This window comes from Hyla sarda, chromosome 11, assembly GCF_029499605.1.
Source record: "Hyla sarda isolate aHylSar1 chromosome 11, aHylSar1.hap1, whole genome shotgun sequence".
NCBI lineage: Eukaryota > Metazoa > Chordata > Amphibia > Anura > Hylidae > Hyla > Hyla sarda.
In genome coordinates, this window is record NC_079199.1 from 37488603 (window position 1) to 37513466 (window position 24864).

The window sequence follows — 24864 nt, forward strand, 5'->3', positions numbered from 1 at the left end:
AAATTTTTATTTATTTACTTATATTACCAAAATGAAACCTGCGCTAAAAATGTTGACTTTTTAATGCCAAATACTGCAATTCAAGCCTTGATAAATTCCCCCCTATATACTGATATCAACATGGTCATACTAGTCTACCAGTCCACTGTCATCGCTATGTTCTCTTATGACATCACATCTGTGATCCTGGACACCCGCTCAGTGTTCTTTTGGAGGGTGTTGAGAGCACACGTGCTATTGTACGGCTGAGCATTTTTTATGCGTTTTTGTAATATGGGGTCTTCAAATCACCACCAAGAAGCCCTGAATTCAAAGGGAGGGAGAAAAAGGCGTAGAGAGGAGCTATCACCATCAGAGCCCCTGAAAAAGAAGCCACGTCTGGACATAAAGGACGGTGGAAGAAAAAGGAAAAGGGCAGATAACAGCCTGGATGGACCAGCCAAGAAGATCCGAAAATGTGGATCACAGGCTGAAGTACAGGACAAAGAGCCCAGACCAGGACCAAGCGGTGACTACTCTGCAGGTAATGATACCATCACCAAGAGTAGGTTTACCTACGAGTCTTATATCGGAAAGGGCGGCTTTGGACAAGTGTTAAAAGTCAAGGATGAAGTCTTAAATAAGACGCTAGCAGTTAAAATTGTGGAAGAAGGCTCCTCAGCATCGGCAAGAAGAAGGATTGATGTAGAGAAAGAAGTTTTACAACTTGCTGCAGGTAGCCCTTTCTTAATACACTGTTGTTTGTCAATTCCATTTGAAAAAAAATGGTGCTTTTTTATGGACTTTGCCTCTGGGGGAGATCTACATGGCCTCCTGAAAAAGAAAGGATGTCTCCCTACTGCCGATGCCACATTCTACGCAGCCGAAATTACATCTGGCCTGCAGTTTCTTCATGGCAAAGGCTTTATCCACAGGGACATAAAACCGGAGAACATTCTCATAGACTGCACTGGCCACTTACGCATCAGCGACTTTGGCCTTGCCCTAAAACAAACAGAGGGTATCACAGGATATGCCGGAACCCGTGGATATGTAGCCCCAGAGGTTATCGCAAGAAAAGTATACAATATTGCAGCAGATTGGTACTCCTTTGGGGTAGTTATCTTCCAGTTAACAACAAGACAAGAACGCCTCAAGTGCAAAATCTCTGAACTGTCACAATATCAACTTGACAGCAGTGTTGAAGCCATTTTGAAGGAGCTGATGAATGAAGAGCCAAAGGAAAGACTGGGATATCAGGGCTGCATAAGATCACACCCCTTTTTTAGAGACATTGACTGGGCAAAACTGGATGAACTGAAATTACCACCACCGTTCATACCATCAATGCCCAGCTAAACATTGATATTCTATGCCTGCCACCAGGGAAAATAACAGATCGGTGAGGCAATTATCCTGGAGGCCGCAAGGCACTAACTACACTGTCCAAGGGCTGGGAGAAGTGGATTATCTCTCTGGAAGCACCTGTGGATGACAATACCGGTACTGACAGACATTAATGACAAACAGCTCACTGAGGAAAAGAAGATACCGCTCTGCACGGCAATACGGTGATCAGTGTGCTGGATATTAAAGAGTACCTATCATAAAAACTTAATATATTGTTCATTAATGTCTCCCTAACAACTTTCTAATTGCATGTAATTATCTATAATGTTTATATATATATTTTTTTCATTCTAAAATATGACCACTAGGAGTCTCTATGCATGCAGGGATAGCAGCATAGAGGAGGAAGGGCAGGCCACGCCCCCTTCCTCCCTCCACACGGACTGCAAAGTGAGCAGAGGAGAGAAAAGGTACAAAGGTGTTTTTTTGAGGTTAGTGTCAGGTAGAGTAAGGGACAGATGAGGGGGTGGGGATAAGGGACAGTTTAGTTCATGATAGGTACTCTAACAGGTATGATGTCCCCGTATGATGTCCCCTTATTCATCTCTCCTAATATGTCTTTTGTCGAAAATATTTGTATTTTTTATGAAAGGCCAATTATGGAGCATCTATTTTTAGAGCTCTGCATGGTGCCTGCCATTACTGTTATTCCTCTTAGAAATGTACAAACAACAGCATGTAACTCATTGGGATCGTGTCCCTACATGATCTAAAACTGTCCAATCAGAGGGGACTGTGACCCTTTGACAATAGAAATGGTAACATCCAGGTGTCAATTATTTCATACATCCTCAGGAGGAATCGTAGGAGAATTGTGCAATGCAGTGTTCTAAGGAAAGATGCTCAAGAGGTGGCGCTAGTGGGGTAATAGATGCATCACCCACCTCTGACTAACAGCTTAGGTGCTATAGTTGCTTTTCACTGCTTTTTTTTTGTAGTTGGTATTGACAATCTTAACAGGAGTTAAAAGGGGTTCTCTACTCCATTATTTGTTTTTTAAATCAACTGGTGCCAGAAAATTAAACAGATTTGTAAATTACTTTTACTTAAAAATCTTAATCCTTCCAGCACTTATCAACTGCTGTTATGATCAACAGGAAGTTCTTTTCTTTTTGAATTTCTTTTGTCTGACCACAGTGCTCTCTGCTGACCATGTCCATGTCAGGAACTGTCAAGAGCAAGCGAGGTTTTCCTTGGGGATTTGCTTCTACTCCGGACAGTTCCTAAACTGGACAGAGGTGTCAGCAGAGAGCACTGTGGTCAGACAAAAGAAATTCAAAAAGAAAAGAACTTCCCATGGATCATACAGAAGTGGATAAGTACTGGAAGGATTAAGATTTTTTAATAGAAGTAATTTACAAATCCGTTTAAACTTTCTGGCACCAGTTGATAAAAAATAAAATAAAAAATTTCCCCCCCAGTGGAGTACCCCTTTAACCCCTACAGGACCCATGACGTAACGGTACGCCCGACACCCTGGGTCTTAAGGACCGAGGACGTACATTTACGTCATTGGCAGTTCTGGTCCCCGCTGTGCGCCGGGCGGGGATCGGACCGGGATGCCTGCTGAAATCATTCAGCAGGCATCCTGTGAAAATGCCCAGGGGGGTCATCAGACCCCCCCCCCCCCCATGTCGGCGATCGCCGCAAATCGCATGTGAATTCACACATGCGATTTGCGGCTATTCCGGCGATGCGGGTCACGTGCAACCCGCTGACCCGGAGATACAAGGTGATCGGGGGTGTATGATACACCCCCTATCACCCACTGTATCTATGGGGAGGTGGCGATTTCGCCACCCCCCAGGATCGCTGCTATTGGCTGGGCGATCGTCCAGCCAATAGCAGCCGGCAGGGGAGGGGTTAACAGCATCTTCCCGCAGCTCCGGCCGCTGGCTGAGTTCAGTCAGAGCTGCTGGAGGAAGGCCAGGACCCCCCCTCTGCCGAGATCGGAGCCCCCAGAGAAGAAAAGAAGCCCCCCATAGATCAGGGAAAGCATACAGCCCAGGGAAAGGTAGGTTAAATAGTAAAAAATAAAGTAAAAAAAAAATCCCCCCCCCCTGACCCCCTAATAGGTCCCCAACGGTCTTCTGCAGTTTTTCAGTGTGACCCGGGCCCTATTAGGGGTTCAGGGCGCTGCATTAGCCCCCCCTCTATTTTTTGGGGGGCTGCAGCATTTTTTCCCCCCCATATAACTGTGTGTGATTTCTAATCACACACCGTTATATATTAGTATACACCAAGCACACACAGTACATAAACCCCCCCCCCCCCCCACACACACACACACACACACACTACCCTCCCCCCCACCACCGTAGAAAAAAAGGTGATGGCTCGCCGGGCATTTTCGGTAGCGGAGGCATACGCTTTTCTTGCCTCCGACTCCGAATCGGTCAGTAAGGACGATGAAGATCCAACACATTTCTGTGTTCTTTATCGTCCTCCTCATCATCTAGTACTGATGATGAGCCCCCTGCACGGCGGCAGAGACGCCGCCATGATAGTGGCCCAGTGGCCGGCACTAGTGCGAGTGGTGATGCCGCTCGTACTAGGAGTCCGACCCCCCCAGACATGTTTACCGGAGCCCCCTTCCGGTGAACCTGTCTGGAGACCCCCAGAGGGTTATAAGCCACGGGTTCCGGAATTTGTTGGCGACTCCAGAATCCGGATTGACAATTCTGGATTCACTGAAATTTACTATTTCAGTTATTTTTTCAGTGACAGTTTTGTCAATCACATGGTGGAGCAGATCTCCGTACACCATGCAGTTCATCGCCCACCACCCCGATTCTGTTTTGGCCTGGTCCAATGAATGGTGCGCCATTAATGCAGCAGAGATGAGGACATTTTGGGGCCTCTTGCTGCATATGGGCCTGGTCAAAAAGCCAAGTGTCAGACAGTACTGGAGCGGGGACATCCTCTACCAGACCCCGCTTTACAGTATGGTTATGACACGGAGGCGGTTCGAGGCCATTTGGAAATGCCTGCATTATGCAGATAATGCGGCATGTCCACCCCGAGGTGATCCCGCCTATGACCCGCTTTACAAAGTGAGGCCGGTCATCGATCACTTAGGGGCCAAATTTTTGGAGGCCTATGTACCCCTCAGGGAGCTCTCTGTTGACGAGTCTCTTATCAGTTTTAAGGGGAGACTCATCTTCCGCCAGTATATTCCCTCGAAGCGGGCGCGGTATGGCATGAAGCTCTATAAACTTTGTGAGAGTACCTCCGGGTACGCTCTCAAGTTTAGAGTGCATGAGGGACGAGATTCCCGTATTGAACCCCCAGATTGTTCCCCCACTCTGGGTGTTAGCGGGAAAATCGTTTGGGAGCTTGTGCACCCATTGCTGGATAAAGGTTACCACGTGTACGTGGACAACTTTTATACCAGCATCCCTCTCTTCACATCCCTTGCCGCCAGATCCACGTCCGCTTGTGGGACAGTGCGGAAAAACCAGAGAGGCCTCCCTCTAAATTTTGTTAAGACACCTATTCCCAAGGGTGAGCCCCGTGCCCTTGCCCATGAAAACCTGTTGCTGGTCAAGTATAAGGATAAGAGGGATGTCCTTATGCTGACCACTATTCATGGCAACGGCAGCTCACCTGTCCCTGTGCGAGGTACCACAACACCGGTCCTCAAGCCCGATTGGATTCTGGACTACAATCGGTATATGGGGGGAGTTGATCTTTCTGATCAAGTCCTCAAGCCATATAACGCCATGCGGAAAACACGGGTATGGTACAAGAAAGTTGCGGTCTACATGGTACAGGTTGCCATGTACAACTCTTTTGTACTGTCCCAGTACGCTGGCAACACAGGGATATTCCTCCAGTTCCAAGAAGTCCTAAAGGTCCTGATCTTTGGCGACCGGGAAAGAGCAGGCCGGGCTTCCCAAGGAACTGAAGTAATAGGTGCCAGGATCGTCCCAGGCCAACACTTTCCAGGTGAGGTCCCCCACACTGGAAAGAAGGGACGAGCCCAGAAAAGATGCAGAGTGTGTTACAAGAGGGGGATTCGGAAGGACACCACCACTCAATGTGACACTTGCCCAGATAATCCGGGCCTCTGCATTAAGGATTGCTTCAGGGAGTATCACACTTCCATGGAGTTCTAAATTTTCCCTCTTCATTTTAATTTTCCACAATTTGACCAAAATGTACCAAGTCCAGAGTACATTCCAAGTTTTAACCCCATAAAACCACTAAATTGCCCAAAAAAATATTTAATCCAAAAAAAATAAATAAAAAATAAAAAACTGATAAGACCTCTGGGGGTATTTTTTTTTTTAATAAAAAATGGGTCATGGGTCACTGAGTCACCATCATCGGGGACTTTTTATGTTGCCTCAAATGCGCAGCGCTCTCTCTCCACCTGAGCGGGGTGCGCATTTGAGGCAACAAGTTAGGGACGGCAACACATATCACATTCCAGAATGATGATTCAGAGCATAGGGTTTGGGGCAGGCATATTTTTTTGTTTTTTTCATTCTGGGAACATAATCTGTTTTATAATTTTATGTCCCACTGTACCCCATTTTAGTTACTTAGTGTACCCCAGTTATTTACCCCATGTAATGCCCCTTGAGGGGGGGTCCCACTGTTCTGGCTCCATAGGAGAAAGCCAAAGCTCAAGGACCCTGACTGATCTCCGGCACCTCTGAGACCGGTGTGCATGCTGTTTACGCCCAGACTTGAGGTATGTACTTACTCCAAAGAAATGTATTTACACATTTACAATGACATTTTATCCTTTTACCACTTGTGAAAATGAAAAGTTTGGGGTAACCCCAGCATTTTAGTGTAAAAAAAAAAATCAAATTTTTCATTTTCACATCCCACTTCATGAATATTTATCAAACACCTGTGGGGTGTTAAGGCTCTCTGTACCCCTTGTTATATTCCTTGAGGGGTGCAGTTTCCAAAATAGTATGCCATGTGTTTATTTTTTTTCTGTCCTGGCACCATAGGGGCTTCCTAAATGCGACATGTCCCCTCCATTTCAGCAAAATTTGCAAATGTGACTCCTTCTCTTCTGAGCATTGTAGCGCTCCCGTAGTGCATTTGACGTCCACTTATGGGGTACTTCCATACTCAGAAGAGATGGGGTTACAAATTTTGGGGGGTATTTTCTGCTATTAACCCTTGCAAAAATTTGAAATTTGGGGGGAAACACACATTTTTGTGAAATTTTTTTTATTTTTTTTTACATATGCAAAAGTCGTGAAACCCCTGTGGGGTATTAAGGCTCACTTTATTCATTGTTACGTTCCTCAAGGGGTCTAGTTTCCAAAATGGTATGCCATGTGTTTTTTTTTGCTGTTCTGGCACCACAGGGGCTCCCTAAATGCGACATGCCCCCCGAGCAAAATTTGCTCTCAAAAAGCCAAATATGACTCCTCCTCTTCTGAGCATTGTAGTTCGCCCATAGCGCACTTCAGGTCAACTTATGGGCTACCTCCATACTCAGAAGAGATGGGGGTTACAAATTTTGGGGGGTATTTTCTGCTATTAACCCTTGCAAAAATGTGAAATTGCTGTTCTGGCCCCATAGGGGCTTCCTAAATGCGACATGCCCCCCAAAAACCATTTCAGAAAAACGTACTCTCCAAAATCCCCTTGTCGCTCCTTCGCTTCTGAGCCCTCTACTACGCCCGCCGAACACTTTACATAGACATATGAGGTATGTGCTTACTCGAGAGAAATACAAGTATAAATCTTCTCCTTTTACCCCTTGTAAAAATTTAAAAATTGGGTCTACAAGAACATGCGAGTGCAATAAATGAAGATTGTGAATTTTCTCCTTCACTTTGCCGCTATTCCTGTGAAACACCTAAAGGGTTAAAATGCTGACTGAATGTCATTTTGAATACTTTGGGGGGTGCAGTTTTTATAATGGGGTAATTTGTGGGGTATTTCTAATATGAAGACCCTTCAAATCCATTTCAAACCTGAACTGGTCCCTGAAAAATAGTGAGTTTAAAAATTTTGTGAAAAATTGGAAAATTGCTGCTGAACTTTGAAGCCCTCTGGTGTCTTCCAAAAGTAAAAACTTCTCAATTTTATGATGCAAACATAAAGTAGACATATTGCATATGTGAATCAAATGTTTTTTTATTTGGAATATCCATTTACCTTACAAGCAGAGAGCTTCAAAGTTAGAAAAAGAAAACATTTTCAATTTTTTCATCAAATTTTGGGATTTTTCACCAAGAAAGGATGCAAGTTACCATAAAATTTTACCACTATGTTAAAGTAGAATATGTCACGAAAAAACAATCTCGGAATCAGATTGATAACTAAAAGCATTACAGAGTTATTAATGTTTAAAGTGACAGTGGTCAGATGTGCAAAAAACGCTCTGGTCCTGAGGTATAAGATGGCCTGGCCCTTAACCCCTTCATGACCCAGCCCATTCTCACCTTCAGGACCTGGGCATTTTTTTGAAAATCTGAACACTGTCACTTTAAACATTAATAACTCTGGGATGCTTTTACTTATCATTCTGATTCCGAGATTGTTTGTTCGTGACATATTCTACTTTATGTTATTGGTAAAATTTCACTGATATTTGTATCCTTCCTTGGTAAAAAATCTAAAAATTTCATGAAAATTTTGAAAATTTAGCATTTTTCTAACTTTGAAAGTCTCTGCTTGAAAGGAAAATGGATATTCCAAATAAATTACATATTGATTCACATATACAATATGTCTACTTTGTGTTTGCATAAAAAAATTGACAAGTTTTTACTTTTGAAAGACACCAGAGGGCTTCAAAGTTCCGCATCAATTTTCCTATTTTTCTCAAGATTTTCAAAATCGTAATTTTTCAGGGCCCAGTTCAGGTTGGAAGTGGATTTTAAGGGTCTTCATATTAGAAATACCCCATAAATGACCCAATTATAAAAACTGCACCCCCCAAAGTATTCAAAATGACATTCAGTAAGTGTTTTAACCCTTTAGGTGTTTCACAGGAATAGCAGCAAAGTGAAGGAGAAAATTCTAAATCTTCATTTTTTACACATTGCATTTTGTTGTAGACCCAATTTTTGAATTTTTACAAGGGGTAAAAGGAGAGAAATCACCCTAAAATTTGTAACCCAATTTCTCTCGAGTAAGGAAATACCTCATATGTGTATGTAAAGTGTTCGGCGGGCGCAGAAGAGGGCTCAGAAGGGAAGGAGCGACAATGGGATTTTGGAGAGTGAGTTTTTCTGAAAGGGTTTTTGGGGGGCATGTCCCATTTAGGAAGCCCCTATGGTGCCAGAACAGTGGACCCCCCCACATGTGACCCCATTTTGGAAACTATACCCCCTCATGGAATTTAATAAGGGGTGCAGTGAGCATTTACACCCCACTGGCGTTTGACAGATATTTGAAACAGTGGACTGTGCAAATCAAAAATGTTATTTTTCATTTTCACAGACCACTGTTCCAAAAATCTGTCATACACCAGTGGGGTGTAAATGCTCACTGCACCCCTTCTTACATTCCGTGAGGGGTGTAGTTTCCAAAATGGGGTCACATATGGATATTTATTGTTTTGCGTTTGTCAGAACTGCTGTAATAATCAGCCACCCCTGTGCAAATCACCTCAAAAGTACATGGTGCACTCAATCTTCTGGGCCTTGTTGTGCGCCCCCAGAGCACTTTGCGCCCACATATGGGGTATCTCCGTACTCGGGAGAAATTGCATTACAAATTTAGAGGGTCTTTTTCCCCCCTTTTACATCTTGTGAAAATGAAAAGTATAGGGCAACACCAGCATGTCAGTGTAAAAAAATTATTTTTTTTACACTAACATGCTGGTGTAGACCCCAACTTCACCTTTTCATAAGGGGTTAAAGAAGAAAAAGCCCCCCAAAATTTGTAAGGCAATTTCTCCCGAGTACGGCGATACCCCATATGTGTCCCAAAACTGTTGCCCTGAAATACGACAGGGCTCCAAAGTGAGAGAGCGCCATGCGCATTTGAGGCCTGAATTAGGGATTTACATAGGGGTGGACATAGGGGTATTCTATGCCAATGATTCCCAAACAGGGTGCCTCCAGCTGTTGCAAAACTCCCAGCATGCCTGGACAGTCAATGGCTGTCCGGCAATACTGGGAGTTATTTTGCAACAGCTGGAGGCTCCATTTTGGAAACAGTAGCGTACCAGACGTTTTTCATTTTTTTGGGGAGGGGGGGCTGTGTAGGGGTATGTGTATATGTAGTGTTTTTAACTTTTTATTTTAGGTTAGTGTCAGTGTAGTGTAGTGTTTTTAGGGTACAGTCACATGGGCAGAGGTTCACAGCAAGTTTGCCGCTGGAAGTTTGAGCTGCAGCGCAAAATTTGCACCATCTCAAACTTGCAGCACTCACTGCAAACCTCCGCCCATGTGAGTGTACCCTGTACATTCACATTGGGGGGAGGGGGCAAACATCCAGCTGTTGCAAACTCCGAGCATGCCCTTTGGCTGTCCGTGCATGCTGGGAGTTGTAGTTTTGCAACAGCTGGAGGAACATTGGTTTGGAAACACTAAGTTAAGTAATAAACTTTCAAGTGTTTTGCAACCAAACTTAGTGTTTCCAAACCAGTGTGCCTCCAGCTGTTGCAAAACTACAACTCCCAGCATGCACGGTCTGTCAGTGCATGATGGGAGTTATAGTTTTGCAACAATTGCAACAGCTGGAGGCACTGAGGTAGGAAACGGACAATGTTTCCCAACTAGTGAGCCTCCAGTTGTTGCAAAACTACAACTCCCAGCATGCCCAGACTGCCAAGGCATGCTGGAAGTTGTAGTTCGGCAATATCTGAAGGATCAGATGTTGCCGAACTACAACTTCCAGCATGCTTGGGCAGTCTGGGCATGCTGGGAGTTGTAGTTTTGCAACATCTGGAGGTCCACAGTTTGGAGACCACTGTATAATGGTCTCCAATCTGTGCTCTTTCAGATGTTAGAGAACTACAACTCCCAGCATGCCTGGACAGACTGAGCATGCTGAGATTTGTAGTTTTGCAATATCTGGAAGAGCACAGATTGGAGACCATTATACAGTGGTCTCCAAACTGAGGACCTCCAGATGTTGCAAAACTACAACTCCCAGCATGCCCAGAAAGCCAAAGGCTGTCTGGGCATGCTGGGAGTTGCAGTTTTGAAACTCCCAGAGGCAGCAGTGAGATCGCTTTACGGCGATCTCACTGCTGCCAATGAAGATGCCGCACTGCTGCCGGAAACTCACCGCCGGGACGCAGCGCCGCCGGGACCGCCTGGAGGACGCCGCTCGCGCCGGGACCGCTCGGGACACCGCTTGGAAGGGTAAGTGACGCCGGGGGACGGGTCAGGGACACTTAGCAGAGCGGTGTGTGTCCCGATCCCCTTGATCGGAACTCACACACCGCGCTGCTAAGTATTTTCATAGCGAAACGCTGCTATCAGCTAGTCAGATTTGACCAGCTGATAGCAACGATCGCTGGGGGGGTTGGGGGATGAAACCCCCCGTGGTCGCATGGTAAGATGGCTGATTATCAGTGATAGCCACCATCTTACCGGGCGCTGCGGGATGCCGCGAGTAGCGGCAAAAATGTTCATGACGTACCTGTATGTCATGGGTCAGGAACATCTTGCCACCCATGACGTACAGGTATGTCATAGGTCGGGAAGGGGTTAAGGGGTTAAAGGGTTATTCCAGGCAAAAAAAAATTTATATATATCAACTGGCTCCGGAAAGTTAAACAGATTTGTAAATTACTTATATTAAAAAAAAATCTTAATCCTTCCAATAGTTATTAGCTTCTGAAGTTTTCTGTCTAACTGCTCAATGATGTCACGTCCCGGGAGCTGTGCATGATGGGAGAATATCCCCATAGGAGCTGGACAGCTCCTGGGACGTGAGTCATCAGAAAGCAGCAACTCAACTTCAGAAGCTAATAACTATTGGAAGGATTAACATTTTTTAAATAGAATTAATTTACAAATCTGTTTAACTTTCCGGAGCCAGTTAATATATAAAAAAAAGTTTTTGCCTGGAATACCCCTTTAACCCCTTCATGACACAGCAATTTTTTGCTTTTATGACCCAGTCTGTTTTTTCAAATCTGACATGTGTCTCTTTAAGTGGTAATAACTTTGAACTGCTTTTACCTGGCAAAATGATTTAGAGATTGTTTTTTTGAGACATATTGTACTTTATATTAGTGGTAAATTTTTGTTAATACATGAAGCGATTTTTGTGAAAAACGAAAATATTGTGAAAAAGTTTTCATTTCTCTATGTTTGAAACTCTCTACTTGTAAGAGAAATAGTAATGGCAAATAAGTTAGTTATTAATTCACATCCAAAACATGTCTACCTTATGATGGCATCATTTGTTAAACATTCTTAACTTTATGACATTGGAAGGTTTATAATAATGTGAGCATGTTTTAAAATTTTCGACAAAATCCCTTTTTTTTTTTTTTTTTTTTTTTTTTTTTTTTAGGGACCACTTGAATTCTGAATATGTGTATAATATAATATAAAATCTATATATTGAGAAGGTGAAAGGGTACGTGTCACCGAGGATCCTGGCCTCGATGGAGTAAGAGTCAGTAATTTTCCAGTGTCTGCGCTGCAGTTTGCAGATTGATACTGTACTCGTAGTATAGCTGCAAAGCTAACCTGGGATGGCTGATATCAATCAGCAGGCACCCCGCGCAAATGCCCAGGGGGGTCATCAGACCCCCCCCCCGTTGGCGATCGGCGCAAATCGCAAATGAATTCACACTTGCGATTTGCGCCGATTCCGGGTCATACGGGTCTATGGTGACCAGGAATATAAGGGGGATCCCCTCCTATCCCTGCTATTGGTCTGCTATTGATCGTCAGAGGAGACGACCAATAGCAGACTGGGGGCGGGGGGGTTAACTTTCGTTTTCCCCGTCCTGCCCACCCACAATAGGCGGGGCAGAACGGGGAACCGAAAGGGACCGGGCGCTAACGTCCACTTACCGATCCGGAGGCTGCGGCGACGTTGATTGGCGGGCGGCGTGACGTGCGTCAGAAGAGGACGGCTCCCGGAATCCTACAGAAGCCGGTAAGTGGATCTGGAGGGCTACAGTCTGAGACTGTGGTCTCTAAACTGTAGCCCTCCAGATGTTGCAAACCAACAACTCCCAGCATGCCCAGACAGCTGTTTGGGCATGCTGGAATATGTAGTTTTGAAACAGCTGGAGGGCTGCAGTTTGAGACCACTATACAGTGGTCTCTAAACTATATCCCTCCAGATCTTGCAAAACTACAACTCCTAGCATGCCCACATAGCTGTTTGCTGTCTGGGCATGCTGGGAGTTGTAGTTTTGCAACATCTGGAGGTCCACAGTTTGGAGCTCACTGTGCACTGGTCTAAAAACTGTAGCCCTCCAGATGTTGCAAAACTGCAAATCCCAGCATGCCCAGAAAGCAAACAGCTGTCTCGACATGCTGGGAGTTGTAGTTGGGTACCTCCAGCTGTTGCATAACTACATCTCCCAGCATGCCCTTCGGTGATTGGTACATGCTGGGAGTTGTAGTTTTGCAACAGCTGGAGGCACACTGGTTGGAAAATACTGAGTTAGGTAACAGAACTTAACTGAAGGTTTTCCAACCAGTGTGCCTCCAGCTGTTGCAAAAGTACAACTCCCAGCATGCACGGTCTGTCAGTACATGCTGGGAGTTGTAGTTTTGAAACAGCTGGAGGTTTGCCCCCCATGTGAATGTACAGGGTACATTCACACGGACAGGTTTACAGTAAATTTCCTGCTTCAAGTTTGGGCTGCGGCGGGAAATTCACCGTAACCCGCCAGTGCGAATGTACCCTAAAAACACCACACTACACTAACACATAATAAAGGGTAAAACAGTACATATACACCTCCTTACACTGTTCCCCCCCCCCCCCCCCAATAAAAATTAAAAACGTCTTGTACGGCAGGGTTTCCAAAACCGAGACTCCAGCTGTTGCAAAACAACAACTCCCAGCATTTCTGGACAGCCACTGACTGTCCAGGCATGCTGGGAGTTTAGCAACAGCTGGAGGCACCCTGTTTGGGAATCACTGGTGTAGAATACACCTATGTCCACCCCTATGCAATCCCTAATTTAGTCCTCAAATGCGCATGGCACTCTCTCACTTCGGAGCCCTGTCGTATTTCAAGGAAACAGTTTAGGGCCATATATGGGGTATCGCCGTACTCGGGAGAAATTTTGGGGGTCTTTTTTCCTTTTACCGCTTGTGAAAAGGAAAAGTTGGGGGCTACACCAGCCTGTTAGTGTAAAAAAAATAAAAAATGTTCACACTAACATGCTGGTGTTGCCCCATACTTTTTATTTCCACAAGCGGTAAAAGGAAAAAAAAGACCCCCAAAATTTGTAACGCAATTTCTCCTGAGTACGGAAATACCTCAGATGTGGGCGTAAAATGCTCTGCAGACGCACAACAAGGCTCAGGAATGAGAGCGCACCATGTACATTTGAGGCCTAATATGGTGATTTGCACAGGGGTGGCTGATTTTACAGCGGTTCTGACAAACGCAAAAAAAAATAAATACCTACATGTGACCCCATTTTGGAAACTACACCCCTCATGGAACGTGACAAGGGGTATAGTGAGCCAGAACACCCCACAGGTGTTTGACGAATTTTCATTAAAGTTGGATGGGAAAATGAAAAAAATTATATTTTTTCACTAAAATGCTGGCGTTACCCTACATTTTTCATTTTCACAAGGGAAAATAGGAAAAAAGCCCCCCCAAATTTGTAACTCCATCTCTTCTGAGTAAGAACATACCCCATATGTGAATTTAAAGTGCTCTGCGGGCGAACTACAATGCTCAGAAGAGAAGGGGCACCATTGGGATTTTGTAGAGAAAATTTGTCCGGAATTGAAGGCCACATGTGTTTACAAAGCCCCCATAGTGCCAGAACAATGGACCCCCGACACATGTGACCCCATTTTGGAAACTACACCCCTCACGTAATGTAATAAGGGGTACATTGAGAATTTACGCCCCACAGGTGTCTGACAGATTTTTGGAACAGTGGTCCGTAAAAATGAAAAATTAAAGTTTCGTTACATTTGCACAGCCCACTGTTCCAAAGATCTGTGGGGTGTAAATACTCACTGCACCCCTTATTAAATTCTGTGAGGGGTGTAGTTTCCAAAATGGGGTCACATGTGGGGGGGGGGGTCCACTGTTCTAGCACCACGGGGGGCTTTGTAAATGCACATGGCCCCTGACTACCATTCCAAACGAACTCTTTCCAAAAGCTCAATGGCGCTCCTCCTCTTCTGAGCATTGTAGTTCGCCAGCAGAGCATTTTACGTCCTAACATGGGGTATTTCCATACTCAGAAGAAATGGGGTTACAAATTTTGGGGGTTAGTTTCTCCTATTACCCCTTGTAAAAATGTAAAATGTAGGGGAAAAACTGAATTTTAGTTAAAAAAAAAAAAAAAAAAAGTTTCATTTACACATCCAACTTTAACGAAAAGTCGTCAAACACCTGTGGGGTGTTAAGGCTCAGCGGACCCCTTGTTACGTTCCTTGAGGGGTGTAGTTTCCAAAATAGTATGCCATGTGGGTATTTTTTGCTGTTCCGGCACCACAGGCGCTTCCTAAATGAGACATGTCCCCAAAAAACCATTTCAGCAAAAGTTGCTTTCAAAAAGCCAAATGTGACTCCTTCTCTTCTGAGCATTGTAGTTTGCCTGCAAAGTATTTTACGTCCTAACATGGGGTATTTCCATACTCAGAAGAGATGGGGTTACAAATTTGGGGGGGGGCATTTTCTCCCTTTACCCTTTGTAAAAATGGTAAATTTGGGGGAAAAACTGCACTTTAGTGCGACATTTTTTTCCCCCCCATTTACACATCCGATTCTAACGAAAAGTTGTCAAACACCTGTGGGGTGTTAAGGCTAACTGGACCCCTTGTTACGTGCCTTGAGGGGTGTAGTTTCCAAAATGGTATGCCATGTGGTGTTTTCTGCTGTTCTGGCACCATAGGGGCTTTCTAAATGTGACATGCCCCCCAAAAACCATTTCAGAAAAATTCACTCTCCAAAATCCCATTGTCGCTCCTTCCCTTCTGTGCCCTCTACTGCGCCCGCCGAACACTTGACATACACATATGAGGTATTTCCTTACTCGAGAGAAAATTGGGTTACAAATTTTGGGGGCTTTTCTCCTATTACCACTTGGGTCTACAACTGGGTCTACAAGAACATGAGAGTGTAAAAAATGAAGATTTTGAATTTTCTCCTTCACTTTGCTGCTATTCCTGTGAAACACCTAAAGGGTTAACACACTTACTGAATGTCATTTTGAATACTTTGAGGGGTGCAGTTTTTATAATGGGGTCATTTGTGGGGTATTTCTAATAAGAAAGCCCTTCAAATCCACTTCAAAACTGAACTGGTCCCTGAAAAATTCAGTTTTTGAAAATTTTGTGAAAAATTTGAAAATTGCTGCTGAACTTTGAAGCCCTCTGAGGTCTTCCAAAAGTAAAAACATGTAAACTTTATGATGCAAACAGAGTAGACATATTGTATTTGTGAATCAATGTATAATTTATTTGGAATATCCATTTTCCTTATAAGCAGAGAGCTTCAAAGATAAAAAAAAAAAAAGCAAAATTTTCAATTTTTTCATCACATTTTGGATTTTTTCACCAAGAAACTATGCAAGTATCGACAAAATTTTACCACTAACAAAGTAGAATATGTCACGAAAAAACAATCTCTGAATCAGAATGAAAGGTAAAAGCATCCCAGAGTTATTAATGCTTGAAGTGACAGTGGTCAGATGTTCAAAAAATGGCCGGGTCCTTAAGGTATATTTGGGCTGAGTCCTTAAGGGGTTAAAGGCAGCTTGCAGCACCCGCTGACGGAGATTTGCGTGTTTGTAGCTCACTCTGTGTGAGTGGTGAGCTGAAGTCCTCCATGCTCTGGCTCTAGTCTCAAAGCGGATTAGAAACCTGCCTGGAAAAGACTTATTATTGCTGCATGGTACGGACTCTCGTGTGAACCAATGCCTAAGGAACGCAGGTGTACGTTGTTTTTTCCTTTTACTGCACAAAGACTTTTGTTAAGTGTGAATATGAAAATCCTGATTCCTTGCCTCTATAACTCCAACCGCACCTGTCTGCAAGAGCGAGTCATCACAAATGGTGGAGAATGCGGGCACCGCATTGTGGTCAGCAGTTGAGTTGCAGCACGCTGTTGCCAAGAGGCACCCGCCGTCCATGGTGCATGTGAAGTACAAGAGCAGAACCGAGCCTGTGGTGAACCCATTGGACTTGTTGCTAGGGGCAATGATCCTGCCGACAAGTGACTCAGTACGGCAGGAGTGTTTCTCTAGTGTGTCTGGAGAGTTCCAGTGTCTGCAGTGATCCAGTGTCTGCAGTGATGTCAAGATGGAGCTATCATGAAAGCGCGCATGGATGCTAACTTACAGCAGCGGGAAGCCAACAAGCAGCAGCAGGAGACCAACCAACTGCTACTGCAGCATGTGATGGCGCTACAAACTGCAGGGACGTCCTGGACCGTCCCTGACGACCGGAAAGCTGTTCGGTCGCCGAGCCCTAAGATGACCGCCTCGGATGATGTCGAGACCTACCTGGCAGTCTTTGAAAAGGTGGCTGTGAGAGAGGTTACCCCGAGACCAGTGGGCTGAGGTCATCGCTCCGTTCCTGACGTCTGGACCCCAGCAGGCGTACTTTGAGCTGCCCAACGACCAGGCTGCTGACAATGAGATCATCAAGTGCGAGATCCTGGCAAGACTGGTGGTAAATGTGTTGGTCCGGGTCCAGCGGGTACATCAGTGGGAGTACAAGCCGGCTGAGCCTGCCAGGCCACAGTATTACGACCTGTTACACTGGTTGCAAAAATGGCTACAGCCTGAAGTGCTAAGTCCCACGGCTATGCTAGACCGATATGTTCTGGAGGGCCATACTCTCTCCAGCACTGGATCGGCCAGGTATACCTTGGCAACGCGCTCAGGATGGTCAACCTGGTGGAGCGATATGAGGCCACCAGGAAACTACAGGGGGTACTGTTAAACCCAAGAGGACCCCACCCTTCCCCAGGTGGTTGGTGAACCCAAAAGTTCCCCGGAAGGTGTTCCCTTAAGACCCCGCCCCATTGCTGTTTTGGGGGTGTCAGGAGCCGGGACATGTCAGGGCCAATTATCCCCACCAGGGAGAACCAATGAACATAAACTTTGCCTACCGCCCCTCCATGTATGCCCAGAGACTGTGTGCCACAGCTATTCCAGAAACAGTGGACTATAGTCACCTCTGTCAGGCGAAGGTGGGAGAAACTGTGGTGGTAGCACTACTGGATTCAGGCAGCATGGTTACTTTGGTGAGATCTGACCTGGTACTGCCCACCAAGTATACGGACCAAAAAGCTGGTATCCTATGTATTTCACGGGGACTTAAATTATTCCACCGCCTTGGTGACTTTATCCACAGTGACCGGCAGGTGGACTCATGAGGTGGCCATTGCCACAAAGTTACCCTACGAACTTTTTATATATATTTATATTATATATATATATATATATATATATATATATATATATATATATATATATATATATATCAGGAGAGACTTTCCTTGTTTCGTGTCATTATGGCCTAAGACAAGAGTCACTAAAACCTGCAAAACGGGGGTATCCCCAATAGACTGGCCCTACTCAGGGGTGACACCGGAACCCTGGGAACCTGAGTCTGATGGGACCGCAGTAGGGATGAACACCACTACAGTGGAAGAGAAGGAGTCAACACTGAGTGTAATGGTGGAACATGTCGAGGAGTTGCCGTCAGGTCCAGAGTTGGCAGACCTCAATGTCTCTGGAGAAAATTTCAGTACAGCACAACATCGGGACCCGACCCTATCTCGGGCCTGGTAAAATGTTGTAATAGTAGAAGGTGAACCACAACATCCAGCGGCCCGAGTCTATGTACCCCCGTTTTGTGGTCCACCAGGGGATGCTGTACCGGGTAAATCAGGTACGGGGTGAGAGTGTGGAACAATTGGTTGTGCCTAAAGTGTATTGTAGGCTCGTATTAGACTTAGCCCACTAACATGTTCTAGGGGGACACCTGGGCCAACAGAAAATGCAGGACCGAATTTTAGAGCACTTTAACTGGACCAGCGTGTATAAGGGGGTCAAAAGGTATAGTGAATCTTGCCCAACATGCCAAATAACTAGCCCCCAGCCACATTGCCATAGTCCCCTGGTCTTCCTCTCGATTATTGAGGTCCCATTTGAACGGATCGTTATGGATCTCATAGGCCCAGTACCGAAATCAGCTAGGGGGCACCAACACATCCTGGTAGTCATAGACTATGCCACTCTGAATCCGGAGGCGGTTCCCCTGCGACATACCTCGGCCAAACTAATAGCTAAGGAAATAATGGAGATATTTTCCCAAGTGGGCTTACCTAAAGAGGTTCTGACCGACCAGGGCACCCTTTTATGTCAAAGATAATGAGAGAGCTCCGTAAGTTACTGCAGCTACGGACCTCTGTTTATCACCCGCAAACGGTCGGCCTGGTAGAAAGGTTTACTCAAACCTTTAAAAATATTTTAAAGCGAGTGGTGTCTAAAGACGGGAAGAATTGGGATCTTTTGCTGCCCTCTCATGTTTGCAGTGCGAGAAGTACTCCAGGCCTCTACTGGGTTCTCTCCCTTCGAACTGCTGTACGGCAGACATCTGCGTGGACTGTTAGACATAGCCAAAAAGGCGTGGGAACAACAGCCCACACTGCACATAAGTGTAGTTGAATATGTCACTCAGTTGCAAGAGCGGATGGAAACAGTGTTGCCCTTGGTAATGGGATATATGGAGGCAGCTCAGCAAGTCCAGCGTAGGGTCTATAATCGCCAGGCTCTGGTTCAGAATTTTAACCAGGGAGATTGGGTTTTGGTTCTGGGACCAATGGTTGACAGTAAGTTTCAAGGTCCCTACGAAGTGATCGAAAAAGTAGGGGAGGTGACGTACAGGGTACACCAGCCCGGGTGAAGGAAGCCAGAGCAAGTGTACCATGTAAACTTATTGAAACCCTGGAGGGATAGGGAGACTAGAGTGGATGACAGCCCCTGGCCAGGTTTGTTAGAGGTGGAGATTCCCATCCCTCAGTCTGGTGCAAGGGTAGAAATTGCCACAGAAAAGATTGCCGACAGCCTTTCCTCTACACAGACTCAGGAGGCCAGGGAGTTCGTCAGCAGGAACACAGATGTGTTCTTGGACCTCCCTGGACGTACTTCTGTCATCCGCCATGACATTGTCACTGAGCCCCAGGTAAAAATATGGTTGAAACCATACCGGGCACCTGAGTTTCGGTGACAAGCCATCTCGGAAGAAGTACAACAGATGTTAAAGCTGGATGTCATCAAAGAATCGAAGAGTGAGTGGGCCAGTCCGATAGTCTTAATACCCAAGCCGGACGGTACGTTGCGGTTCTGTAATGATTTCTACAAACTAAATGAGGTTTCCAAGTTCAATGCATATCCCATGCCCCGAGTTGATGAGCTTATTGAGAAGCTAGGCCAAGCTCAGTACTTTTCTGTTTTGGACCTCACAAAAGGGTACTGGCAGATACCCTTGACGGAGGCTGCCAAAGAGAAAACAGCCTTCATCACACCAGTACAAGGTATTACCCTTTGGTCTACATGGCGCTCCTGCTACGTTTCAAAGGCTAATGGACGTTGTACTCCGGCCACATGATCGGTATTCTTCAGCCTATCTGGACAATATCATTCACAGTACAGACTGGCAAAGTCACCTACCAAAAGTGCAGGCCGTTGTAGACTCCCTTAGGAAAGCTGGTTTAACTGCTAACCCCAAAAAATGTGCAATAGGGTTAGAAGAGACCAAGTACCTGGGGTATGTCATTGGGCGTGGAGTTGTCAAACCCCAGGAAAACAAAAGTAGAGGCCATTCGGAATTGGCCACGACATGTCACTAACCGACAAGTGAAGTCATTCCTGGGGATGATGGGTTACTATATGAGGTTTATCCCCCACTTTGCTACAGTAGCTGCACCCTTAATAGACCTCTTGCAGGGACGCAAGTCGGTAATGGTGCATTGGAACGAGCAGGCTTTCTCCGCTTTGAAGTCGGCCCTGTGTGGGTCTCCGGTTTTGGTGACACCTGACTTTAAAACAAAATTCGTAGTGCAGACAGATGCCTCCGAGGTAAGTCTCGGTGCTGTACTCTTCCAGGAAGTCAACGGGAGGAGCATCCCGTTGTCTCTCTCAGCCGCAAACTTACCCAGGCCAAGACCAGGTATAGTATAGCGGAGAGAGTGCCTGGCTATTAAGTGGGCACTCGAGTCTCTCCGCTATTTGTTGGGGAGGAAGTTTTATCTCAGACAGGAATACCAGGGTTACCCGGTGGTTTTCGTCGTTACAGAAGTTCACGGCTGAAGACAGGGCTGGTCGATTGCTAGGCAACGCAGAAGCCCTGTCACGGGTTCACTGATGTGCATGTGTCCAGGGTTGAACAAAGGGGGGTAGTATGTGAGAAGGTGAAAGGGGCCATCGTGGACGGTCGGTATGTGTGACTGGGATCCTGGCCTCGGTGGCGTAAGAACCAGTAATTTTCCAGTGTCTGCGCTGCGGTTTGCAGACTGACAATGTAGTCGTAGCATAGCTGCAAAGCTAACCCGGGACGGCTCTTACTGGGGATGGCCAAGTGCTGGGTGGGGGCCATTCCCCACAATCCAGGTCGCCTTTTGTTGACCCTAAAGGCAGCTTGCTCCACCAGCTGGAGGGGATTTGTGTGTTTGTAGCTCACTGTGTGAGTGGTGAGCTGTAGTCCTCCATGCTCTGGCTCTAGTCTGAAAGCTGGTTAGCAACCTGTCTGAAAAAGACTTATTGTTGCACAGTTTGGACTATGGTGTATGTTGTTTTTTCCTTTTACTGCACTAAGACTGTTTTGTTATTGCCAAGTGTGAATAAAACACTGAAATATTTTTTTTTACTTACGTACAACAGCTCCCCCTTGTATCTGCCCTGCCAAGCACAAGATGCAGTAGCAGGTTTAGGACACTAGGGGGGAGCTGTTGTACAACTTAACAGCTCATTCAAAAAAAAAAAAAAAAAAAATTGGCAAGTCAGATTTGACTAGCTGATAGTAGCGATCGTGGTGAGGGGGGTGGTGACGAAACCCCCCCTAGGTCCCGAGGCAAGATGGCTGGCAATTCGTGATAGCCACCATCTTACCGGGCGCAGCGGGATGCCGCGAGTAGCGGCCAATATCTGCATGACATACATGTACGTCATAGGTCGAGAAAACCTTCCCGGTCATGATGTACATGTATGTCATAGGTCGGGAAGGGGTTAATAGAATTAATTTATTTCAGAAACAGCGCCACCCCTGTCCTCAGGCTATTTTTGCATTTTCTCACTTAGCTTACTAATACAAAAAAAAAATGTTTTTTAATTAAACCTCTAACTGATCTGCAAGTCTCCACTTAAATGACAAAAAATAAAGTCTGCTATACCTGCCTATATATGTGGAACCACCTGCCAATCTAATGTGTATGGGGCTCCCGATTCTTCCTCGATGGCAGATATTGGGGGAGATGAGGATTAGGCATTTTGGATTTCAAATGCTGGCATTTTGGATTTCAAATGCCAAATCCTCTTGTTCTCTGGGAGATAACTAGCTGCCGGAAAAGTACTAAGGTAGGTTTCTTCCCTCTCCCCATTAAGAGTAAATGGATGCTCAGCATGTGTATGGGGAAAGATAGAAATTCACAGCTATCTACCCCACTAACCTAAAATTGATGGCCTACCTTAAAAATAGGCCACCAATACTAACCTCTTCATGACCACAGATATGCCTTTTTAAGACAGTTATTAAGGGTCCTTATTCACCAACAGTGTTTTCAATGTGGGGATAGAATAAGGCTGCGTGGCTCTTCCGTGCAAGGATTACAGGAACTAGGCCATCAATATAATAGCCATGTTCCTGCTGTAACTACCAGAAGCTGAGAAACCCCAGCTCTGGATAGTTTAACTCTTCAAATGCCTCAGTGAAATCATGACCGCAGAATGAGAAGAGTGCTCCTTACCTGCAGCAGCCAAGGACCCTGCAATCCTCTGTGATCCAGTTTCCATGGCAGCCGGGCGGCATTAAGCCCAAAAGGCATACCAAGGGAATGGGTTATAATCCTAGGTAAACCTGTATTATTAGGTGTCATGCTTGAGTGTTGAGATCACATTGCTGCAGCTGAAGTCAAGCTAGATGCAGCACCATGTTCTTTCAGATACAATTAGCTGATTTTGCTGGTAAAGACAAAAAGAACCTGGGAAAATAGTATTTTATGGTGGCCATCCTATGGGGCACATAATAAAACCCCTTTAACAATATACCATTGCAATAGTTCTATAGCACCTTACCTGAAATACAGCATGTGAATGAACTCTATCAGGTTGGGATACAGCTCCTCTGTATTTATATGATACTGGACAACTTTTATTGGCTGCAAGAAAATGAAAATAAGAGTATTAATGAATTATTCTTAACCAACTAAATAATAAATACTGCAACAATGAAACAAAAAAAAATATTGAAAAAGCAAAACGGTATGCCAAAAGATGCATCAGGTTGTGTCCGTTTTGCATCCTGTACGGTTTTGCCAGTTTTTTTCCCCCGTACCCAAATCTGTAGCCTACCACGGTTTTTGGTCCGGGTGAAAAAACGTATTGAAAAGTTTTTTTTTTCTTTACATCAGAGTCAATGGGAACCATACCATTTAGTCAGGTTTTGAGGAATCTGTTTTTTTTTTTTTAAATCAAAAACCTGATACGGGAACTGTATTGCAAAAACATGGCATGAACCCAGCTTTAAAAAAGGAGGACATCCGATTTAGGAACACACAAAAGAGAAAAAAAATAAAAATACCTCTAGTGTATCACAAACAAAGTCACATTTGCCTCCTACGAATATTAGGCTAAAAGCTTAGTGCAGTGTTTCCTAACCAGTGTGCCTCCAGCGGTTGCAAAACTACAACTCCCAGCATGCCCGGACAGCCTTTGGCTGTCCGGGCATGCTGGGAGTTGTAGTTTTGCAACCGCTGGAGGCACACTGGTTGGGAAACACTGCACTGGTGTATATAAGAGGAGTATAATGCTTATTTTCTGCCTAGCAACACCTCCTAGTGGCAAAGGCCGAATCCCTACGATGTCGTGTTCCCCAATATAGTTTACAAAAAAAATAAAAAATTACTGCACCTTTGAAATACCAGGCTTTCTTATTTCACTACGAATAATGCATCTTGGACCAGTTTCACCAGCAAATCCACACCTGTGAGAGTAAAGATTTTATTACAAATCATTCTTGTGCGATTTACATTTTCAATGCAAAAACACGGCACCAGACCTTTGGAATGTCGTCAAGGTAGAGGCAGAATTATAGATATCTTTTGTTTATTTATAGGCGCTAGAGATGAGCGAACTTACAGTAAATTCGATTCGTCACGAACTTCTCGGCTCGGCAGTTGATGACTTATCCTGCATAAATTAGTTCAGCTTTCAGGTGCTCCGGTGGGCTGGAAAAGGTGGATACAGTCCTAGGAGACTCTTTCCTAGGAATTTATCCACCTTTTCCAGCCCACCGGAGCACCGGAAAGCTGAACTAATTTATGCAGGAAAAGTCATCAACTGCCGAGCTGAGAAGTTCGTGACGAATCGAATTTACTGTAAGTTCGCTCATCTCTAATAGGTGCATTCAGACAACACTGGTCGCCTAATCATGGAGGGAAAAAAATGGTGTAAAGCTGGTCATACATTGGGGCAGTACTTCCCAACCAGTGTGCCTCCAGCTGTTGCAAAACTACAACTTCCAGGATATAAACTATGCCTGCATGCTGGGAGTTGTAGTTTTCCACTCCAGTGTTACAGGAGCAGTTGAAGTCAGGTGACCACCACAGCCAATCAGCAGCCTCAATGGTGATGGAGTCACAGCGAGGTTGCTGATTGGCTGTGGCAGTTATGGGTCTCTGGAGCGCCGTCCGAAGACATTTGTGGCTGAACACCAAAGGATTGCCTAGAGAATGGGCAGTAGAGAACTGGGATGGAAGTAAAACAGGTTGGTTGTTTTTTGTTGAAGGAGTAGTCCAGTCCTGAAAAACTTCGCCCCCATACTAAGGAATGAAGCGGCTGATGACACACCCGCTCAATACAACTCTATGGCAGAGCTGGAGCGCTGCCTTCAGCGCTTCGTGCGGTGGTCAACACGTCCCCTTCCCGCGGGCTGCCGGGGCCCTGTACAGAAGATCGCGGAGGGGCCCAGCGGTCGGGCCCCCTGCGATCTGAAACTTATCCCCTATCCTTAGGATAGGGGATATGTTTTTCAGGACTGGACTACTCCTTTAACCCCTTAAGGACCCGGGGTTTTTTCCGTTTTTGCATTTTCATTTTTTCCTCCTTACCTTTAAAAAAATCATAACTTTAAATTTTG

The 24864-nt window shown here is 45.3% G+C and overlaps 1 protein-coding gene across 1 annotated transcript in view; it reads right to left on the reverse strand.

The window, feature by feature from the left end:
• The window catches only part of ACTR10 (actin related protein 10), a 46083-nt gene that overhangs the window by 15753 nt on the left and 5466 nt on the right, over positions 1-24864 (reverse strand). Inside the window, exons 2-3 of the mRNA XM_056545876.1 lie at positions 23637-23709; positions 22803-22885 (exon numbers count right to left, since the gene is read on the reverse strand). Of these exons, the coding sequence (XP_056401851.1) occupies positions 22803-22885; positions 23637-23709 (156 nt within the window). The remainder of the gene's footprint in view (positions 1-22802; positions 22886-23636; positions 23710-24864) is intronic.